This window comes from Rhea pennata, chromosome 13 (assembly GCF_028389875.1).
Source record: "Rhea pennata isolate bPtePen1 chromosome 13, bPtePen1.pri, whole genome shotgun sequence".
NCBI classification, from domain to species: domain Eukaryota; kingdom Metazoa; phylum Chordata; class Aves; order Rheiformes; family Rheidae; genus Rhea; species Rhea pennata.
Window position 1 is genome coordinate 2,517,359 of NC_084675.1, and position 22,146 is coordinate 2,539,504.

The following is a 22,146-nucleotide window of genomic DNA, read 5'->3' on the forward strand; positions in this document are numbered from 1 at the left end:
GCGCCCCACATCGCCCACGGCCACGCGCACCTACCGGCCCCGGCCCTGCTGCCTTAGCCCCCAGGGACCCCCACCTGCAGGGACCCCCGTCCCCCCCAGAAACCCCCAAACGCCAGGGCACCCTCAGCCTCCAGTGACCCCCAGACTCCTGAGCACCTCCAGCGCCCAAGGGCCTCCCAGTCTCTTGGGCAATCCCAGCTCCCATGGGACCGCCAGCCCCTCTGAGAACCTCCAGCCCCAGTGGGACCCCCCTACCCTTGAGCACCCCCAGCCCCTGGGGCATTCCCAGGACCCCCTGCTCTGGAGTCCCTCCACCCTCCCACCTCCCGCACTTTTCACGGGTCCTGCTGCCCCTGCCCCATCACCCGCCGGTCCCAGGGACCCAGTCCTGCTGGTGGTCCCCACCCTGAGAATCCCCTGCCCAGCTGCCCAGCCTTGGGACCTGCCACCCCTTCCCTCTTCCAGCTCTAGGTTGACCTCATGCACCCACTCACCTGCCCAGGCTGGGACTAACCCCTGTGTGCCCCCCGCCGCCCTGGGCTCCTCGGTGGCAGCAGGCTCCTGCTCCTGGCCATTCCCTGGGGAGGGGACCATGACAGAAAGCTTGACCTGGTGTCCAAAAACACAGATGTGAGGAGGCAGTGGCCCCTCCACGCATCTCAGAGAAGGGGAAGCAAGGTTCGTTACTTAGCTTAATTATTGCTACAAGTATGGAGAGCTTCAGCAGACACTTCTGCTTCTGCTCCTGTGGCTCGCTTCACCGTGAGCCGTAAAGCTGTGGCTTTTCATGGCGCTAATTCACTTCCCCGAAACGTGGCAAAGCCCACTGGCTGTGCCTTGACATGAGCATCAGGTGTAGTGGGGCTTATCCCTCCAGAACCAGGGCACATGGTTTTGGAGGGCCCCCACGGGTGACAGTGGGCAGGAGCAGGTCTGTAGCCCCACCAGGCACACTTTTTGCCATGTTCTGCGCCTTGCTTTGACCAGGGCTCATGTCCTTAGTCTTCTCCAGGTCAAACTGACTAAAAGAACCCCGTGTCACCTGCCAGTCTCGCTTTGGCACTGCTTAGGAGATTTTCCGGGTGATGTTTGAAACATCCTCACTCAGGAGCTTATGGACGCTGATTATCTTCAGGGCAAGAGACAGAGATTGCTCCTTGCCGGTTTCTAATCCCCGCTTTTCCTTGACCACCAAAGAATTTATCAGGATTGCCTCTTTCAAAGGCTCTTTGAAAATCCATAACAAAATCTCTCAGCTGGTTCTCCTATTTTATTGGCCTGAGGAGAGAACAGAGGCCTGAGGATAGATTAAAGGCTCCACTTTCCTCTCTGCACTGCGGAGAAACACCGATTGGTCCCCATCTTCTTCTATGGCTTCATCAGTCTCTTTTTAATGATTGCTTCACTCCTTCCTCCTGCTGCCGAAGGGAGATTAGTTGATCTGCAGGCCTTGGGATCACCCTAAGGCCTTTTTTAGGAGGGGTACAGCACTGACCACATTGCGGTTCCTCAGTTCAGTGTTTTGTCCAAATGAGAATGCAGGTTTTTCTTCACAGCTCAGCCACTTGGGCATAGAAAAGAGTTGCCTTTGTAAGCAGGGATTTATTCCAGTATTCTACTATCCTGGGCTTTGACACAGCTTCATTCTCTCACCCAAGAAAAATCGTGAGAAATTATCACGCAATGAGGTTAAGGTTGGTGCGGTAAAACCTACTTCACTTGGTAGGCCCTGCTGTCTTCTGAGGTTGATGAGGCTCAAGGAGTAAAAAGAGAGTGACTAATAAGCTGGAAAGGGGACACCAGTGGGTTAATCTCCAGAATACTGAGTGACCCTATGGATGTGCTGAGGTTAAAGGGATTTGAACACTTGCATTAACTCACTGAACTGGAGAGGCAGGCTACGACATCAACATTATTAATACCAGGTTCATGCACTGTTGGCTTGCCTGGGTACCTGCAACGGTACTGTGTGGCTTTTTGGTATCTCAGACCCGCTTCCCTCACCCAAATCCCCACCCCAATGGTTGTCTTTCATTTCAACAAAGCTGATAGAGTTTGCCCAAGCACCCAGATGCTTCCAAACCATCCTGCCAACTGGATACTTGGTAGAACCAGTAAGAGTCAAATCAGCCCAGCAAGAATGCTGAACACATCGTGTGTGTGGACCCTTGGTCACAACTAGGCAAGAATGACCTAGGACCTGAATCTAAACTGGATCTGGTCCCTAACCTGCTGTATGAGAACAGCCATCCCCTTGAACTGTCTCCTGACAGCTGGGATGTCGGTGCACAGCTTCCAGGTGCACGTTTGTCTCCCTTGTGCTTGGTGAGTCACGGTGGGGAGTTGCTAATTCCAGCTTTTCTCCAAGGTCCTCGCCTCATTGCTGCATGCGTTCAGTGCCAGCCTCCAGCTAACAAGGCGAGGAGAGCCGCGTGGATTGATCAGCGTGGCAGATACTATCTTCACAGATTTAATGAGGCAGTGACACAGCAGCCAGGTTGGAGCAGCATATCAGCATCCCTGTCCTTGTCATGGGACCATAAGTCTGGCTTTCGGGCAAGCAGAAGAAGGTTTTAAAACTGTCTCAGGAGATAATTCCTATCTGCTAGAATTTGGTGGGGTCTCAGCACAAGAGTGAACAGGGAGAAAGATGTCATCAGACTCATGGGTAGTGTATGGGGAAAGAATTGGGGATCAGGACAGTGCCAGTGAGGAGCTTGTGCTCCCAGGCCCACGTGGGACAGATGAGTCAGGCTGGCTGCTGCGGAGGAAAGAGGAGAGAAACCAAAAAGTATAGGGGTGGGCGAAGTGGGGCAGAAAATGAGCATGAGAGCTGTGTGGAGAGCCTTCCTGCTTCTGAAAGGTTAAACTAGTAGTTGTCTGGCAGTTCTTCCACCCCTCTGCAGCTGAGCGAGGAGCAGGGCCAGGCAGGCAGTTTCTGTGATGGAAAAGAGCAATTTACAGGCGCTTCAAACCAGCCCTTCAGGAGGCAGGTTGTCTCAGGCAGGAGGCATGGGGTGTCGAGCCCGACAAGCTGCCCAGCTTTGCCCTTGGTGCCTCTCACGTCTGGATCAGTCTGCTGCCACCACCCCAGAGCCAGTGGCATTTTCATGCTGCTCTCAGGAGGGTTACGTGTTGGGGAGGGGGAGGCAAGGAGAAGTACATCAAGAAATCCCTGGCCCTGAAGGAAAGGGGATTGAGGGAGAGATGTCAGCTCACTTGGAGCTTCCCTTTCATGGCTGCTCCTCAGCATTTTCATGCACTGAGAAGGACGTGCTCTTGCTTGCTGAAGCCCTTCTGGAGAAGCTCTGCTTCTTCTGCCTCAGGCTGGCATTTGGGAGTGTTACAGACTCACAGATGAGCCTTTGTGCTTGCCCCAGCAATGCTGTATTTTTATCCACTGAAGGGAGAACTCTCTGGTGCTTTGCTTCAAGCAGTGCAGGAAGGCCAGCAGAAACAGTGGGAGAAAAAAGCATGCAAAGGCCAGCCTGAGCTGGGTCACTGTCACCAGTGGTCAAGGGAGACTGTGGGCCACCAGCCATGCACTGAGGGGCATCAGGATTATTGCCCAAGCTCAAGGATGCCAACACCAGAGGAGATCCACTGCAGGTGACAGCATAGGTCACAGGCAGGGAAGACAGAGCTGTCTGGAGAGCTCTGGATGCAGAGGATGAAGTATCACTGGTTTTCGAGAGGAGCTGGGGCTGCTGGAGGAGAAGCAATAGTGGCCTTTTTGGCCTAGTGGTCTGTAGAAATGGAGCTCGTGGTATTGCACCACCTCTGCTGCCCATCATTCCCCATTAAAAATCAGAGCAGGTCTAATTGCTGTCCAAGACCAAGCTGATGTTTGGCTGATGAGATAAAGGAGCAGGGATCAAAAAGCTATTGCATTTCTCCAAATATTGCAGAAATAAGAGGTGGGGAGAAAGAAGATGCACTATCTGGTGCCTCTTCTGCCCCAAGAGCGGGCTGGAGTGGGAGGGCAGCCACGCGCTGGGATGCAAGGATTGCCACAGGAAGGCGCGCGTCGTGGGCGCTGCCGGCCTGATGGTTGCAGGGCGCTGGCCCGGCGTTTTGAGCGTGGGTCGGGCCATGGCTTACTTGGTCTTACAGCAGCACCATTCCTGGTGAGTCCTCTGGCAAATCTCAACCGCTATTTTTAATGTTGCTGCTGCTCTCACCAAACGTACACCATATGTTCAGCGCTGGCAACCGACTTCACAAGTGCTGGGCTGACTTAGGCTGGCACTGAACACGGCTTGTAATATTGCAGAGGAATTAATGCTAGCTTGGGATTACATTCCTGCCCATCACTATGCTGCCTGAATAGTGATGTCAATAGTATCACAGCGGCCTTTTTAACACCTCGGGAAGGCCAAAGGCAAAGGGGGTTTAAAGCTGGAGCCCTCACCTGAGACCATCCAAATGTCAGCTTAGTCTTGGCTGGAAATTAGACCTGCTCGAGGCTGTTCTGTTTTATGTTGGCTGCCAAGGGGCCTTTCAAACCATCAGGTCAAGGGCCACCACAGGCGTGCTTCCTTTTCTGCAGACACACACTTTCCTGTCTGAAGTCAAAGACAAAGCAACGTTTCCATACTACATAATGATTTTGTATTTCTGCATACTGCCAGTAATGAGGAAAGCAGCACTCAGGCTGCTAAGAATATAAGCTTTAGACTGCATTCCCATATGGAAACACACATAAGAGAGATGGTTTTCTTTTCCTTTGGGCACTAAGAAAGGAAAAGTTTCAATTCATCAGGCTAAAGCTGATGTGGATACCGGACTTTGAGGTTATAGAGCAGGCAACCTAAGGAAAGTCTCACTGAGATGATAAGCACAGGTCAGCCACAAGAGTCACACACAGCAAGAGTCAACCACACATGGAAAAACCCAATGAACTTTCCAGGTGCCTGGGAGTGAAGTGAATTACCAGGAAACTAAACAGGACTTTATAATTTTATACTTTGGGTTCTGACAGTAAACAGTCCAGGCAAGACTTTCACAGGATTTTTGGAAAGCTAGGTGGACGGGTTCAAGCTGCTTGCTCTCCCAAGGCATCCAGCATAGGAGAGAAAAGGCAAGTCAGCAGCCTCTTCTATAAGGCCTGTCTTAGCAAAGCAAGTGGAAGGAAGGACTTCCCCCTTGGGGAAGTCTGGCACAGTCAGAGGACAACTTTGCAGCCTCTTGTTACCAGGATTACAGACTGAAAATGCAAATCATCTACCAATGGCAGTGTGTGGTGGAATAAGACTCAGAGAAGATGCAGAAGTGCATCAGCTTTCTTTCAGAGCAAAGGTCCTTGGATAAATTAGAATTTATGACAGTATATGCAAAGGTGTTGAGTCATAGCTTTTAAACAGCACCACAATACTGGCACATACGTATGGTTCTTTCTCAGTGCAAGAACGATAAAGCTGCGCCATTACACAGCTGAGAAGTTCATCTGTCCCAGTAAACTCTACATGGGAGCATGTTAAAATCCAGATCCAAACACTACCAAGTCATGGGGAAGTTTGGATCCACATCCAGGCCCAAGTTCTGAAAGCTCAGGTGCCCGTCGCCTGCCATCAGCAGCCAGGGTGCCCTGCAGCAAGCTGTGGTGGGACACAGACCTACTTGCGTGCTCCGTGGGATGGAGACAGCATCTAAGGTGCCTCCCTCTGCACAAAAACAAAGACATGGGGCAGGGATGTGTACAAAGCCGCTCTGCTTGCACCTGGACGTTTGAGCAATGGTTAATTATGGCAATCTGCATATGCACTCCCTGCTCTGCTTGTACGAGCTGGAGAATGAAGCAGATGTGCCGGTCCTGCAATCATGTACCTCCCTTAAGGAAGAATCAGACCCCTGAAAGGCTCATGTTTTACAGTGTGCTGCCATTTAGGCATATCCGCTTGAATGTCAAGTCGCCCACCCTTTTTTACCCTTTTCGGATTTTTTTTTTCCCAGAGGACTATGCTGGCTTGTCAGCAGTAAATCATTTCATCATAGGTGACATGTTCCTGAGAGTTTTCCAGTGGGGCACAAGCAGGTTACAAAACCAGCTTGCTGGGCTCATTTCTGGCAGGAAACCCACCTGGAGTCCGGCCAGCTTCTCCAGCTGACTCCTTGGCTGCCCGCTGCAGGTCTGTCCCAAACGCAGGAACTCGAGGCTTCCTGGCTCCTGAGACAGCTGGTTCCTGGCATTGCCGAGTCTTAATGTTGCCTGACACTTCCCACAATAGAAGCCCTGTTTGTAGTTAATTTGAAGCTTGTCGAGCTTTACCTACTTTCTCCGAAATGTTATCAAACTATTTTTACTGTTAGCACTATTTTCAGATCCAGCCCAAAAGGTCAGCTGTTTTCCAGAGTAAAGTTAGGAAATCTATGCTTCTGGTTTTTTGGCCACTAGAAACACTATGAGATCTTGTCCTGAAGGTACTTTAGAGGTTTGGAGCAAATGCCTGGCATTTTGCAGGGGACAAATTTTGTGGCAGAGACGTGCTGAGTCTCTTGCTGACCTCTGAAGAGCTTTGCAGAGAAACAGAGAAACTTTCCGAGGTCCTCACTCCTCTTGTGAAGGATTCCTGTAGGGGTACAAAACCCTGAAATCTCAGATAAATGGCCCCATTTATGGCAGGGGAGACACTGCCAATCTGTCACATTTTGGATGTGCTGGACTGGTGCAAATTCACACATCAGCATCACAGAGAGAGCAGGTTCCCTCCACTTGTGGGAGCGTGGGTTTGTAAAATCTTCAAAAGAGCTCTGCAAGATGAGGGGGAAGCAAGACAAGCCTCTGGGCAGACCTACAGCAGGCAAAGCAACTGGTGGGGAATAAAAATAATAAGCCAGTGCTTGAAGCTTCCCATCATTTCCTCTGGCTGTCAATGAAAACCATTGCTGGTTCTTGCCTTTCTATTCCTGCATCTTACCTTTGCTCCTCTGCCAGGGAATGTCTGGGTGGGACACTCACTGGCATGGGACATGGCTTACCCTGCTCAGGAGAGGGCCTGCACGGAGGCTGACAGTCTAGGGTTTTACTTGCCTACATGGTCTTCAGCGGCACAGCTTTTAATTTCATGATCTCCCGTTAAATTTTTCCATGGGGTCCCTGTCTCTGCATGCACAGAGGGCTCCTCTGGAAATGAACCAAGGCGGCGCCCGCACATACGTTCTCCCCTTCTGTTTTATAAGCACATATCTCAAAAATCTCTTTATTTCGCTTTGGCACTGAGTTCCTATAAGTGATGAAGAACCTCAAGTAAGCGCTGTGCCTCCTACAGCACTAATGAGGCCAGAAAGTGTGTTCCTTCGCCTATGGATCAGATGCGATTATGACTCAGATGTGTCCTGAAGATGAGTTTTGACATATTCTGGCCATTATGTGGATTTGCAGCATCCTTGTCAGATTCTTCTGCAAAGCCCGGTGAGATCAGGAGCGTGACATAATAAATCAACTCTGTCAACGGGCCAGAAATAGGACTGGCATTGCCATTGTATTATTTTTTTCCTCCAGTTATATAAGTAGGTTGGCTTGCGCCTCTCATCCCCAGAAAAGCCATGTTGCTGCGGCACTGGCTACGTCACCAATTTTAGGGGGAAGAGATGCGCATTGTTGGGACCGAGCACCCAGTCCAGGGCTGCTGTTTGGAAGTGAAAGGACATTGGCGCATCACGAACTGGATCTGACTCATGATCTTCCGGTAGGGTTAGTCAGACATGATGCTCCACACCCTTATAATGCTCCGGAAAACAGGCATGCCCGTGGGGGCTCCCACCTTCCTGATCAGGTCCTAAAGTTTCCCACAGTTTTACTGTCGGATGCAAGAAGAGCGTAATAAAGCAAATTCTGAAACAAGATTAAAGCATCACAGATGAACTCCTGCAATCACGCAGGGGTATTCCCATCGCACAACCAAACCTGGGCTGGGGGGATGGTGTTACTCATATCTCACCTTAGGCTTTGCCTGCACAAAACAGTGAGCTGATGGACAGGATCCTTTCAGGCAGCAAGCCAAAGCACATCAGCAAGTCCCCTCGCTGAGATGGTTAATGAGAACCCGGCTAATGATGGCCCTTAGGCACTGGCAAGAGAAATGTGGAGGGAAATGTTTAAGCTGGGAGTTTCTGGAAGTAGGAAACCCAGAAGAATAGGAATGATGCAGACCTTCACCTTGAGCATCTCGAACACATCCTGTTTAACTCTCACAAAGCCACGTGGATGTGTTTGCACCTGAAATCCTGGCTACCTTCCCAGGGCACCTGGCTGTGTCTTTTGCAGAGGGAAGAAACTGCTCCCCCCCTCCACAATCCCCAGAAAACCCTTAGCTGGAATTAGCTGGGCCTGGGCTAGGGCCCAGGAGTGGGTGGCCAGCACCAAAGGGGCAAGCAGAGACAGGGTGACAGCAGGATCCTTTTCTCTCTGGAGATCCTCCCCATTGGGGGTTGGCGAGTGGATCCCAAGCCACCGGTGAGCATTGCACCCAGGTGCTGCGGTGGGGAGGGTCATCCGACAGGCGCGGGCAGTGCGGTGGGTCCTCCTTGCGGGGATGCCCTCTGCACCTTGGGGTTCAGGGTGACCCCGGGAACCAGTGAGGTGGCAAGGTGTCCCCTCCATGGTTCAGGGTGCAGGGTGGCCCTGGGGACCAGTGAGGCGGCCTGGTGTCCCCTCCATGGTTCAGGGCGCAGGGTGGCCCTGGGGACCAGTGAGGCAGCCTGGTGTCCCCTCCATGGTTCAGGGCGCAGGGTGGCCCTGGGGACCAGTGAGGTGGCCCAGCAGGGGGGTGTAGCTGTATGGGAGTGTTCCCAAACGTGTGTGTGTGTGCGCGTGCCCCGTGTGTGCCCCTGTGTGTGCCTTTGTGTGTCTGCACGTTTGCCTGTATGTGTGTGCCTGTGTGTGTGTGTGTGCAGCCGGGGGTGCCCCCCGTGCGCATGTGCCCCCGCGTGTGTCCCCGTGTGCCCCCGCGTGTGCCCCGGGGTGCCCCCCGTGCGCGTGTGCCCCCCGTGCGCGTGTGCCCCCGTGTGCCCCCGCGTGTGCCCGGGGGTGCCCCCCGTGCGCGTGTGCCCCCGCGTGTGCCCCCGTGTGCCCCCGCGTGTGCCCGGGGGTGCCCCCGCGTGTGCCCGGGGGTGTCCCCCGTGCGCGTGTGCCCCCGCGTGTGCCCCCGCGTGCCCGTACCGGCGCCTCCTCCCGGCCGCCCGGCGCGGCCCGCGGCGTTGCCAGGAGACGGCGATGGCGGCGGCGGCGCCGGCCGCGGCTCTGGACCCCGCTCAGGACCCCGCTGCCCCGGTTTGGGACCCGGCTCAGGACCTCGCTCAGGACCCCGCTGCCCCGGCTCAGGCCCCGGCTCAGGACCCCGCTGCCCCGGCTCGGGACCCCGCTCAGTCCCCGGCGCCGGCTCAGGACCCAGCTCAGGCCCCGGCTCAGGACCCGGCTCAGGACCCGGCTCAGGCCCCGGCTCAGGACCCGGCTCAGTCCCCGGCGCCGGCTCAGGACCCAGCTCAGGCCCCGGCTCAGGACCCGGCTCAGGACCCGGCGACGCTGCCGCTGCCGCAGCTGCGGGCCCTGCTGCGGGAGGCCGGGTACCGGCGGGCGGGGGCCGCGCCGGGGCGGGGGGAGGGGGGGGCCGAGCCGAGCCGGGCCCGGCCGGGCCAGGCCGGGCCGGGCACCTCCAGCGCTGCCGCCCCTCTCCGCGGGCCCGGCCTGCGCCGCGGGCTGGCGGTGACAACTTCTTTTTTTTCCCTGACGGGTCAGATGACTCCGTGTGCCAGTCCAGGGAGGCGTAAAGCCGGGGGGGGGGGCACGACACGACATGACACGATGTGACACGACATGACACGACACGACACGACACCTCCTGGCAGGTCGCCAGGCTGCCACACGCCCTTGCACGGGGCTCTGGGTTTGCGCGAGGGGTGTCCTGACGCCGGATAGAAGGGAAAAATTCAGGTCAGCGTAAAATTACGCGTGCCTCCGGACCGGTGTGGTGAGCGGTTGGAAGCAGCGCCGCCGCTGCCGCGTCCTGGTTTGGCGCGCGAGGATCCGGGGCCCCCGAGGGCGTCCCGGGAGGCCTGTTTCGGCCCGGATGGGGCTGGCTCCGTCAGCGTCGCCTTCGGCCGCAGGCGGTGAGCCCGCGCTCGGCCCGGCTCTCGGCCCCGAGGAGCGCAGCGCGCCTAACCCCCACCTCTTTGCAGCCATGCCAACGCCATGCTCAGGATCGAGACGGAAATGTTTGAAAAATGGTACCGTAAGATGGAGCCGCAAAGCCTGTCGCACCACCTGCTCCTGGACACGCGGGACTCCTCGCCGGAGATGATGCAGGTACGGTTACGGAGTTAGGGTAGCAGCTGTGTGTTTGCAGATAACTTTGTTTCCAGGTCTGCCTCCCAACATGACTGCAAATTGCCATTCCCCTTCCCTGTCCCGCGGTTCTCTCTTTGACCTCCCCATCGTAAAGCTTGTGTGACAAGAGTTTTGAGGGCAGCGCTATGCACAGATTGCAGCAGATGAGCTCCTCTTACTGCCTCTCTCAGCTGGAAATATGTCCCCAGCTATTTGAAACAGAGTGAGCAGAACAAGCCATGCTGCTGGTCAGGAAGGTGTATGTCTCTCCCCTGACTCACATTATACTTAGACTTCACAGTGATGAACAACTTAATCTAGACACCTACTTGAAAAAAGATGCTACAGATGCTACTGGTATAGCTATAAGAATTTGGGCTCCCTTGCTGTTTCTGCATTCAGGCCAAAGGCCAGGCTGCCTTTTGATTTCTCCTCTTTCAACCAATGTTGTTTCTTTTCTGTATGACAGCACTTTGTCCTCTTGAACAGCAAGTGCCAGGGAGATGTGGAAACACATCACACACACGCACCAATGAGTTAACCCCCACAGAGCTTATTTTGAAGTAGATGTTAAAAAAATAGGGAGGCTGAGGCAAAGAAAGTAGGAGACTTGCCCACGGCTATGTCAGATCTGCGATAAGGATGCTCTGCTCCTCATCTTCTCCCTCTTGAGGAAGTTCCAGATAGACTTAGATCTATATGTGTTCGCATTCATTTGCTGCTGTTGAATGCATGTTGCTCTGTCTCTTTTCACTGGAGCTTGTGAGGAGCCCTGAATAGACTTTTGAGGGGATTTTTGTCTCTTGGCCTGAACTTCACCTTTTCACCAGCAACTCAGTGAATAGAAGTTTATGACTCTTCATGGTGGAGCTCCTTTCAGCCAGTATCTTGCGCTAGATTTTAACTGCTGCCTAAGTCCAAAGTAGCCACTTTCTATTTTTCCCACATTGAGCCCTTGGGAACTTTACCCTTAGCCAGATGGGAGCAGTCCCACTGCAAAGTAATGCCTCTGTTGTTGTGTCTCCACACAAACTGTAATTGCTTCTGAGTGGTATTAGTTCTGAGAGCAAATTCCAGACTACTCATGCTGCAGTGAGCTCAGTTCGTCAGTGTGTCTGACCCAGGCAGTTGTAAGAGATCTCATCTGTTCTACGTGGAAAGTTGTAAATAATGTCTCTGTTAATTAGCATCTGTACTACAAAGAGATGGTTTACCTGCCCACGTAAAGCCCTAGTGTTGGCTTTAACCTGTAGCCCTGGATTTGCCTGTTGGATTGAATTACAAGTACTTGTGTAGGAGGGTTTTCTGGGTAGATGGGGCAGAGGACAGATGGGGCAGCCCAGGTGTGGCCATGTGTTACCTGTGTTCTGGAGATGTCTCCTTGTTCTTGCTGTAAACTGGAATCCCTCCAACATGTGACCCTAGGGATTATTATGTTTTTGAATACATGAAAATACAGTAACAGTTGGCCAGTGATGGCTTGCTAATGGCGTCTGTGTTGTTCCTTGGTGGTTGCAGACACATGTCAGGTACAAATCCAAGTCGCGTGGTCCAACGGACCGTTTTGTAGGCCTGACAGCGGAGCAGAAATGTGAGCTGGCTGAGCGGGAGCTGGAAGAGACAAAGGAGGAGATTCAGAGGCTGAAGGAGGACTCTGAGCAGACCCTGCAGGACCTCGAGGTATGGCTCTCCAGGGGCATTAGAATCACCAAGGTGTTGAACAATCTTGTTACTTTTCACACCTCTTTCAATATGCCATCCCTCATGCCAGTGAGACAGACATGTTTGGCAAGGGCTGTTCATAGCAGAGCACTGGTATGAGTCATCCTGAGTTGAGGGTGGGAGCCAGTACCTCACCTCACCCCTTTCTTGAGGGCAAACACACCAACAGAGAGGTCCCCAGTCTCTAAAGCTGCATTTTGTTATAACACAAACTAATAAAAGTACAGATCAGAAGACTTTTTAATAGGGAAGCTCAGCCTTGTTGTTGAGATGGAAGAAATAGATTCTTGAAAGCAAAATCTCCCTTTTGTCTGCTTCTTGAATGTTTGTCTTCTTTTGCCAGACATATTTTTCAATCTAACAGCTCTCAAGAGCTTCCTGGTTTGATTGGACTCCGTGCAGGGTCTGTCTTTCTGCTGTCTTTAAGATCTATTCGGAGTGTGCTCCAAGTTTCCTACTTTGTGTTCCTGCTGTAGGCTCCTTGCTGCTGTATCACCATCCCTGCCTGCCCTATGCAGTCTGCCAAGAGCGCCTCCTTGCCAAGATGATCAAGAGCTCTTGGGAAAGGAGAAACCTCCTCTTCTTTTGATTGGGGCCACCTAATGCAGCATGCAGCAGCCAAGGCAAGGGAAGCAGACAGCCTGTCTCCCTTGTGTGGCCACAGGACACATGCAGTGAACAAACAGTGCTACTTTTCTGTCTTTTGTAGGTTTAGTCAGACTGGCAATGTTTGTAGCTCGGGATAGAGTGACAGACCCTGAAACTCAGGCATAAGAGATTTTTTTTTCTTTTTTGGGGTCAATGAAATAACTACTGTATATGACTATACTCTGTGTCCCAAGCTACATAGTATGAAACAGTGCTCCCAGAAGAGAAATGTTAATAACATTAGCAGAAAGTATGTCTGGTCCTTTCCTGTATTCTCTACCCCCAAAGCTTTCTGAATAAGGGAAGTTGGCACTTCTTGACTGCTGTGTGACTTTATTCCTACAGGCAGTCATGGAAGAAGCAGATATTTGGTGGGCTGATATTAAGAAAGCCATCAGTGACTTTGACAAAGATATCATCAGTACTATCTCCCAGAAGAAAGGGAGTGTCTTAGCTTCTGAGAAGCTGCTGAGATACATGGAGGAGAAGAATCACAAGAGGGTCAGTGCAGCAGGGAATTTTTGAACCTGGTCTGTCATCTGAAAAGTACGTCATTTATGCAAAATGCTAGTTCCAGTACTCAAATGTGGTCTGTGTTAAATTTTCAGACCTATTTTAGCAAGTCTGTTTGGACAACTCTTGTCACACTTATCAGCCAGTGACTAGTTCGTGTGCTCATCAAACTAGTGAGCTGCAGTGCAGCTGTGGGTAGGGATTGTACAGGGTTCAGCCCTCCAACTTAATGGAGCCTGGGAAACTGTACAGCCAGTGTTCCCACATTTGGGGCATGGTGTTGCTGAGCAGCGTTTCTCACAGAGAGAAAAAATGCTCCTTTCTCAGCTAGAGGTGAAGCAGTGTGAAGGATGCAGAAGATGAACAGGAACTGCACAATAAGGAGAGGGGTCCAGGGCTGGAGCATCTGCCCTCTGAGGAATGGCTGCGAGAGCTGGGCCTGCTTAGCCTGGAGAAGAGAAGACTGAGGGGGGGATCTTATCAATGTGTAGAAGTACCTGAAGGGAGGGCTTCAAGGGGACGGAGACAAACTCTTTTCAGTTGCCCTATGTGAAAGGACTAGAGGCAACAGGCACAAACTGAACCACAGGAAGTTCTGCCTGAATGTGAGGAGGAATTTCTTCACTGTGAGAGTGACAGAGCAGTGGAACAAGTTGCCCAGCGAGGTTGTGGAGTCTCCTTCTCTGGAGACCTTCAAGGCCCGCCTGGATGCAACCCTGTCTAACATGCTCTAGGTGACCCTGCTTGAACAGGAGGGTTGGACTAGATGATCTCCAGAGCTCCCTTCCAACCTTACTGATTCTATGATTATATGATCCCAGACTTTGCTGTTCAGCTATAATCTGTTGTCTTTCTTTAGGATCTGATGAAAGAAAAGTTGCGCTTGAAAAACAATTCACTCAAGAGTTACAAGAAAAAGCTGCAGCAACAGCTCAGGCAGGTGCGTGTGGCCATTGAGAAGAAGCTGGGACTATACAGTCCCTTGAAGAGCAAAGGGGTACAGCCTGGTGCAGCGATGTATGGCCTGCCCTGTGCACGGGTGCATGGCCCTCTTCCTCCTCCTTGCTCTCCTTCCTTCGCTTCCAGCCTTGCTGCCTTTGTCAAAGGGCACTGTCATCTGTCAGAAAAGGTTCAAACCTGGAACATTTCTGCATGCATAAGCTGAAATCAGAAGTCTCACCAAGTGGAAGTTGGCAGACCTCTGTGCCCTGGAAAAGATCTGTGATGGATCAGTGCAATCCCCTGTGGAAGGGCTGCTGGCATGGCTAGAGCCTGACCAAAGGGAACCTGCCTATGTTGCTTGGATCTACCAAGCTAGGACACAGAGCACATGGGGAGCAGCATGCTATGTCTCACATTTCTCCCTAAGCCCCAGGTCTGCAGCTAGGTTGAAGTCTGTTCATTAAGTCTGCTTTCACCACAGAGCAAAGCCCTCGTGTTTGGGATTTAACTGTGGTCAGTAATCTGTAGCTTTGCTTCCTTGGGGTTTGCAGAAGGAGCAGATGGGAGAGACGTTCCGTGAGGTCCGTTTTGAGCAGCTGCAGATTAGAAACATGCAGTACCAGGAGAAGATTGATGAGCAGAATGAGGAGCTGCTGCAGCTAAAACTGACCTCAGGAAAGACTGTCCAGGTCCTCAACTTCTATAAAGTGAGTGAAGCTCTCAGCACCTCCATTTTCCCTCTCTTCAGTTTCTAAAAGTCAGACAGCTCATTAACAGCTCTTGCATGCTTTACTTTCTCAGCCAAAGGATGCTGAACAGCACTCTGCCTTTCCACTGATTTAACAGTTCAGCTGGGAGATTTGCTTGACACGCCATAGAGTCCCACATCCCTCTCTTAGCGGTTGTGTCCTCATTCATATTTGACTGCATGCTGGTGACATGGCTCATGCTTTCCAACATGGCTATTTTACATGCCAGGGAAAATTCTAGTTGGAAAGAGCTTTGGTGCTGACCTGCACAGGAAAATGCATTTTTATGTAACCTGTGACATTTGAAAGGATTTCATGAGCTGCAGCCTCGCCTCTAAGGCTCTGATTATATCAGTTGAAGTGCTTCTCTGCTGGGAGTATTTGCTTCACCAGGAAGGACCTTTCTATCTGAATCAGTCCTAAACCTAAGCTGCTGTGCTGTGGGCTGTGCTACAGTGTTTAGCAGTGTTTATAGAGGACTAACAACTAGGTCGCTTGAAGTAGCAGCTGTGGTAACCGGATCAGTCCCCCTCCACACACACATACCTCCCACCCTGTGCCCACAGATTTTAATGGCTTTTGCTCTTTTTCCCTGTGTCTTGTCCATAGTTTGGTTCCAGCTTCCTATCTCAGCAGTGACCATGCTAGATGGGGAAGTGATTGCTGCCCAGCAGGATATGTATATACCTTACCTGTCAATAAACAGAAAGGGGAACATTTTCAAGGGGACATGGCTAGTTAGATGCCCAACTCTACCTGCAGAGAGTGTAGGACTCCTCTGCCATTTGTGTTTCTGAAGACTGGAGCTCATAATCTACATCAAGGAGTGGCTGCTGCAATGGCTCAATTCTCCTTTCTTCCATTAGGAAATGTTGGGCTGCAGCAATAGCTCTGTCTTTGTCAGCACAGTGTCTTAGCTCAGAATTACCTGCTCTCCTGGCTAATATTGCCTCAGCGCTTGGCAGCCAGCACTAGGGCATGGTGCTGCCTTCTGCAAGAGACATGAGGTGTCATGTAGCTCCATTTGGAGCATGGTTCCTGCACCATCAGCTGACATAAAGCCTGAGGAGGGCCTGTGCTTAGCAAGCAAAGATGGGTGGTTTTGCAGCTACCTGAAAGCTGTCATTGTGCTTGCTGACACTATCCTGCTCTTGTATTCCAGAGGAGGCTGCAGAATGCTATGGAAACATCAGTCTGCCTGATGAAAGATATCTCTCAGAGGAAGGAGCTGCTGGAGAAAATTGAAAGAGAAGCCATTCTGGTGGAGGAGGTAAAAGACATCTGTTCTAGGGTTTGGGAATCCCTGGGAGTTCACTTGAGGGGACCCTTTTAAGGTATTTTTTGTGGTACACTGAATACCAATCCCCATTTGAGGCACTGAATTGAATTGGATACCTGCGTATCTTCACTGATCTGAGAGTAAGTCTTGGAGCTTCTGCTTATGCCAGTGAGAGTCAGCAAGTTTGCAGAACAAGGCCCTTTGTGGATTTTGGCCTCAGCTTCACAGGTATCAGCCATTGGTTTCTTGAAGTTGCATTTCCTCAAGCTCTTCATCAACAGTGTCCTCTCTAGTGAGACATGGCACCACTATCATACCAGCCTGGGATACACATCCTAGCTGGGACACCAGAGCTTTGGGCAGTGGGTTCTAAGGGCTCCCTAGCAACCATGGCTAGCAGATAGTTCCTCCCAATTACGCAGCCAATGTTGAGCGTTTAGTTTATCCTGATGGCTTGCTTCCCTGGAGGACAGGCCACCAGCTGGCAGAAAAACATTTCCCTGGGATGTCCTTGCCCTCTGTCCCTTTTCCTCTTCTAGGAGCGAGCCAAAGCTGAGAGCCTGAATAAAAAACTGCGGAGGCAGCTCTCAGATTACAGAGTTCCCCCTGTTCTGACGTACGTGCATGAGAAGATGGCCATTACTGACCTCCAAAACAGTCTCAAAGCCTGGGAGAGGAAAGTGGCGATCGCTGAGGTGAGTGGGACAGGGCTGGGCGTGCATCGGCCTGGGCTTGTGTTAGATCCTAGTGGGATTGCATCTGTGCCTGCCCACTTGCAGACATCCTAGGGACCAAGGTGGTTGCTCTCTACCTGCTGGGAAGCATGACTGATAGATCTTGAGCTGAGGTTTCACTGATATATAATAGAGCTGGAGGCACTTCCTGTTTACCAGGCAGTGATTGCTTCCTGCTCGGGGACAGAGGCTGACATTTTAACAGTTGAACTCAGAAGAGAAGCCGGGGCAGGGACATAGTTTGTAATTTGACAGGAAGCACCATCGGGCTGTTGTTATACTGAAACCTACAGTGTGTGTAAGGAGAAAGAGATGTGCAGGGGCTGATGCATTTCTGGCTCTGTATGTGTCAGTGAAGGGAAATGGGCTTATCTGTGGCTGAGATTGGAAAGATTTTGGGCTGGTATCCATCTAGCACTTAGTCCCAGAACACGCTGGTCCATGAATGACGGGGCTTGTGTGTGTTCGGATCCAGCCTTTCACAGAGATCAGAGCTGTGTGAATTTGGGCTTGAACTATCAGAACAGGTGCTGTGAGTTCAAAAACATGGGTCTAATTGTGGCTACCCCAGTGCTTGCAGGGAGCTTGGCTACAGGACCCTTCTCACCCAGCTGCTCCCCTTTCATCTAGCACATTGGCCTGGCAGAACCGCAAAACCTAGGCACTGACTTAATCGCTGACCATATGGCAGTGCCAAGACCTATGAGCTTCTGGGCGCTTGAGAACAGAGAAGTAAAAGAAAGACCCTGTTGTCGTCCCTGGAATAACTGGAATGGTACCATGCACCATCTTGTCCCCTGTCGGCCCCGCCACGGCAGCACACCCTTACCGCTGTGCGGGTGACTGTGGGTTTCAGCACACTGCCACTGCGCAGTCTCCAGGCTTCCCGTAGCATTCAGAGGAGAGAATGAAGTTGTGTGAAAACTGCAGAAGCTCCCCTCAGTATGCTGTAGCGAGCACCAGCCTCAGGTAGGAGCGGAGAGGAACGAAGGGATATGCGATACAGCAGTTCAGGCCAGGCTGGATTCCTGCCTAGCAGCTTCCTCTGCATCGTATCAATTCTGTCTGAACGTGTTAAGGCCCTTCTGCTTTCTTCTCTTACAGATGTCCTTGCAAAGCTACCGCAGAGCATGGAATCGGGTCAAGATGACTAGTAACCAGCACTAGACTGGTCTGATGCTGCAAGACAGCCAGTGGCAGCTGCAGAAAGAGCCCACCCTGTCAGGGAGTTTGCTGTCAAGTGGGTAAACGTAACACGCTGCCAGCTGCAATGAGATGAAACCGTTTCTGCATGAAATGATAAAAGAAACCCATAGCTCTGTTGTGAGGCCATCTCTTTTGTCAAGTCCCAGCATATGCCAGCTTCCATCAGACACTATTGCCTGGCCTCTTTGCAGGCCCTGCTAGGACAGTCAGCTGTGCTCTGGATGCTCCCTCCCTCCCTCCCACCCCATCATTACAAGCAGTTATTCTCTGGTGATCAAATCTGACATGTTTACAGGAGCTGTCCTTTCTCCCTGGGCCAACCCTGGTGATCACTGAAGGCAGGAGGAACCAGAAGAGATTCTTTGGGAGACTTCAGAGTTTAATAGCTCAGAACATGCTCCCACGGTAGAGGAGGCCTCAGCAGTGCGGGTATAGAGGGCAGGTCATTTCAACGTGATGTGCGTGAACCAAGAAGGCTTTTCAATTGCACAAGGAAACCTCATGTAAAATAACGTGTAAAATAACAGAACAGCAGGAGAGGAACAGCAGTCATTTCCCCAAGCACCTGAGGTTGGTATAAGTGTCCACTGGAGATGGGAAGTTTTTCCCACTTGTAGCAGTCATAGTGATCTTGTCCTTGGTGGGTTCTGGCCCTGCCTGGCCCATCCTTAGGTGAGTTCAGGTGCATCTTTTCCTGCTTGAGGTTGGAACTGTCTTCCTGAAATACTCTCACTACTGATTTGAAAGTCTCTTTCCAGTCTTCAGGTGGAGCCTGCAGAACAGCTCTTGCTCTGACTAGTGTGGGGAACACAGGGGCTCCTGCCCTTTCTGTGGTAGCTGAGATCCAGTCACTGTAGTAGGACACTATTGTGTACAGGAATGGCCCGTAGCATCTCATGCCACCCTCACTGAGCACTCCTTTGAGGATCCATTTCTCAGTACCCTTAATCTGGCACATGACAGGATTGCCTGGGTCACCCTTTGAGAGACAAAAAAGCAGGGTTATATCACCACAGCCAAATTTCCCTACTGCTGTTGTTCTTGCATCTGGTGGACTTTACTGGAGTGAAAGGAGGGCAAGTTGCATCAGTCCCCTCCTTTATCATTGGTGACAGCAAAGCACTGCTGATGGAGGGGCTGACTGTCTTTGGGCTGACAACATCATCCCTAGGTACCCCAGATGAAGTGACCAGACTCTTAGGGGATCCGTAAGCCCTAGACTGTCAGCCTAGCTCTATGCCTGACCTCCCTGTACATGCCACAAGGAATCCTTGTCTGTTTTGCCTTCCAAGGATCAAGCAAGATGCTCCCTGGCACTGGCCATGTCAAAGGGCTCTTGGAGATAAGGCATGTGGCCTTGGTGGTGAGAGAGGCTCAGAGACCAGAGCAACACCTTGCAGCTTACAGGGAGATGTTTTTCCCACAGCCTGCAGGGAGACGGATGTCACACATTTACGCACAGTCTCCCACGCCTGCTATTTGCAAGCTGTGCTGAAGGGATCTTTTCCTGTAAGGATCGAGCAGAAAAGACCCAACAAGTGTTTTGGTTGCTCTCCAAGCCTTGAGTCAGAGCTGTGTGGAGCGAGGAAGAACAGAGGAAGAAGTGGTTTGGCTAGATGTCCGCCCAGTTTGGGTCAGCGCTGCATGTCCCTTACCAAACAGCCTGTCACGTTATCAGAGTCCCTGTGGCTGCAGCACTCGGTTGTAGTGATCCTTTTCAGTGGGCAGGGATCCACGTCCATCACAGTGATCATCCTCAGAAAGCCACCGCAGCACTTCTCCCTGGCTGGCCAAGAAATCCCAGTCAGCCCTTTGCTCTGGGCAGCCTCCTGACCTCCAGAAAACAGGAATGGGCAACTGGCTGTTGTTTCTTCTTCCCAATACTCAAGGAGTGAAGAAGCGCTCTGTCCCCTTCCCTCCCATCAGGGATGCAGAAGGGAGGGAGCGGAGAGGCAGCTATCCGCCCTGTCAGGAGGGAGCTCCGTTTGCCCTCGGAGCAGGGGGTTACCTGCCGTGGGATGGAGCCAGCCTGAGACCCAGCAGTTCACGAGGTCTGACTTAGAAAGGCTCCTCTGGGGGAAGCAGATGGGCTGAACGGTGTCGTTGAACTCCAGCGGGGTGGCCGTCCTGAGCAGAGCTATGTTATTGTAGAGCGTGATCTTGTCGAAGTCCTCATGGGGGATGATGGAGCTGATCCAATACTGGGGCTGGTCCTCCCATCGCCTCTTCATGTCACTTAGCCCAACCACGGCCAACACCTGCTGCCTGCAGAGGTGGCCGGGAGGGGAGGCAAAGGCTAGGGCTCACCTGTCTTTGTGGATCACGGTAGAGGGATGACCAGCAACTGCTGGCTGGAACAGTGTTTCTGCAGAGTGATGCTCTGGGCTTGGATACGTTGCATGAAGCAGGGCCTGAGGGCATGGGGAGGGTTTGGGGAACTGGTCTAGGAGACAGAGTCAGCCTTGGCACTGGCTGTGTTAATGCCATATGGCTGGAGCAGGGCCCTAGTGTGACAGTCCTGTCCCTGTGCCAGGGCCAGGTGACCTCCCGGGGGGTGTGGGGGGGATGCCAGGCACATTCACACCAGCCCTTTTTCAGCTCCTTTCCTAGCCACTGAAGAGGAAAATGGTATTTCCAAGGAGAGGGGGAGATCATGAGCCCTGCGCACAGGAGGGATGTGAGACCCCCTCCCCCCCCCCAAGTACTTTGGGACTGCTCTCGCTGCTTTCTGTGTCACCTTCAGGGAAGGGACACACTGGGCCTTAGATAGGCAGACACCTGGCAGCCTTGTATGTGGAGAAGGCAGCCAAGGAGGAGCTGCTAGGGGAAGCTCTTCCTTGCCTTGGCTGGAAGTGATGGAAAGGAGGGCAGGCGAAACCATGAGGGCTGTTCCCAAACCGCCTGCAAAAAGACCTGCTGATGGACCTCGCAAAGTGGAAGCTGGGGAGATCCCGGATGGACGGAAAAGCCTGGTTCAGACTATGCCCCTGGCTCCAATTTCAGGGCAGTTCTTCCAGCTGCTGCCTCTGGGCAGTAGCAACCCCCTTCTGAGCATTCAGAGGTGGTTTTAATCCCTGCAAATCCCTGAGCCTTGCCAAGGGGGGTGTGCAGATCCCCCCTCAGCCTCTGGAGCAGGGTGCCAGGGCACGGACCTGCTCTGCAGCCTGGACGCAGCGCTGAGGAGCCAGTGCTCGCTCAGGATGGAGCCAAAGGCCAGGTGGTCGTGCTGTGGGTCCTGCAGTGCCACCACCCATGGGAACTGGGCCACAGCGGCAAACTCCTGCGTTGATCTCGAAGGGGACAGAGTGGCCTGGATCCCACAGGCTGTAGAGCAAACGTGGGGCACGTCACGGGGTGCCTGTGGCCCTGCACCTCTCCTGCTGTCCCCCCCCCCCCCACACACACACACACTTCACTCTGATTCCCTCTTGTCTTTTAGGCTGCCTGTGCTCTCTCTACACTTCTCCTTCTCCATTTTCCTGCCTCTCTCCTCCCTGGTGGTGGCAAGCTGCGGAGATGCACACTGGTCCCTCCTGCCACGGCAATCCCAGACGCTGACCCTGCCTGGGCCCGATGCCAGCAGCATCCACGCTCGGTCACCAGCGGGGCTGACCCGGCAGCACGGCTTGAGGTACGCTAGGAGCAGACCACGCTACTTCACTCACCTGCCACGGCGGACTGGGACAGACACAGCAACACGAGGCCTCGCACGGCCCTCGCTTGGCAGGAAGCCGGGGCCATGCGGACAGAGCCGCCCTCCCCTTCCCGGCCGCCGGGAAAGGAGCAGGCGGTGCACCGGGGCCCAGGCCGCCTTCGTGCCCATGCCGGGCCGTTTCCCCTCTCCAGCACTCGAGCGCTGCACTCAGGCACCGGCTGGGGCCGGGCAGCGGGCAGGGAGCCGGGGAGGCCCGTTTGCAGCTCCCTGGCTCCCAGCCCTTCCCCCCGGCCCTCATCCTGCTGAGCTCCGCCACCCCTCTGCCGCAGTCCAGCCCGCTCCACGTCCCCCCCTTGCTCGGCGTCCCGACGCCT

At 52.9% G+C, this 22,146-nt stretch overlaps 1 protein-coding gene and 1 long non-coding RNA gene across 3 annotated transcripts; one reads left to right on the top strand and one right to left on the bottom strand.

Moving 5' to 3' along the window:
* Positions 1-7,191: 7,191 nt before the first annotated feature.
* LOC134146177 (uncharacterized) lies at positions 7,192-9,237 on the bottom strand. 2 transcript variants are annotated; one of them, XR_009959793.1, is made up of 3 exons: positions 9,161-9,237; positions 7,941-8,069; positions 7,192-7,799 (listed from the first exon to the last, which is right to left on the bottom strand). It is a non-coding gene; the product is annotated as an uncharacterized LOC134146177 (long non-coding RNA). The 2 variants fall into 2 exon arrangements; XR_009959792.1 differs by having other exon boundaries at positions 7,192-7,834.
* CFAP263 (cilia and flagella associated protein 263) lies at positions 9,181-18,238 on the top strand. The gene is made up of 9 exons (XM_062586411.1): positions 9,181-9,564; positions 10,177-10,303; positions 11,843-12,004; positions 13,040-13,195; positions 14,067-14,147; positions 14,701-14,856; positions 16,061-16,168; positions 16,717-16,872; positions 18,016-18,238. Exons 1-9 carry the CDS (start codon positions 9,215-9,217, stop codon positions 18,076-18,078), a joined length of 1,359 nt encoding a protein of 452 aa, XP_062442395.1. The 5' UTR covers positions 9,181-9,214; the 3' UTR covers positions 18,079-18,238.
* The last annotated feature ends 3,908 nt before the right edge of the window (positions 18,239-22,146 follow it).

Excerpts from the sequence above, each read along its gene's own strand:
- CFAP263 (XM_062586411.1), top strand. The coding sequence starts at position 9,215 with ATGGCGGCGGCGGCGCCGGCCGCGGCTCTGGACCCCGCTCAGGACCCC. Across the intron at positions 14,148-14,700 it reads TGCAGCAACAGCTCAGGCAG|AAGGAGCAGATGGGAGAGAC; the intron begins GTGCGTGTGGCC and ends TGGGGTTTGCAG. Across the intron at positions 14,857-16,060 it reads AGGTCCTCAACTTCTATAAA|AGGAGGCTGCAGAATGCTAT; the intron begins GTGAGTGAAGCT and ends CTTGTATTCCAG.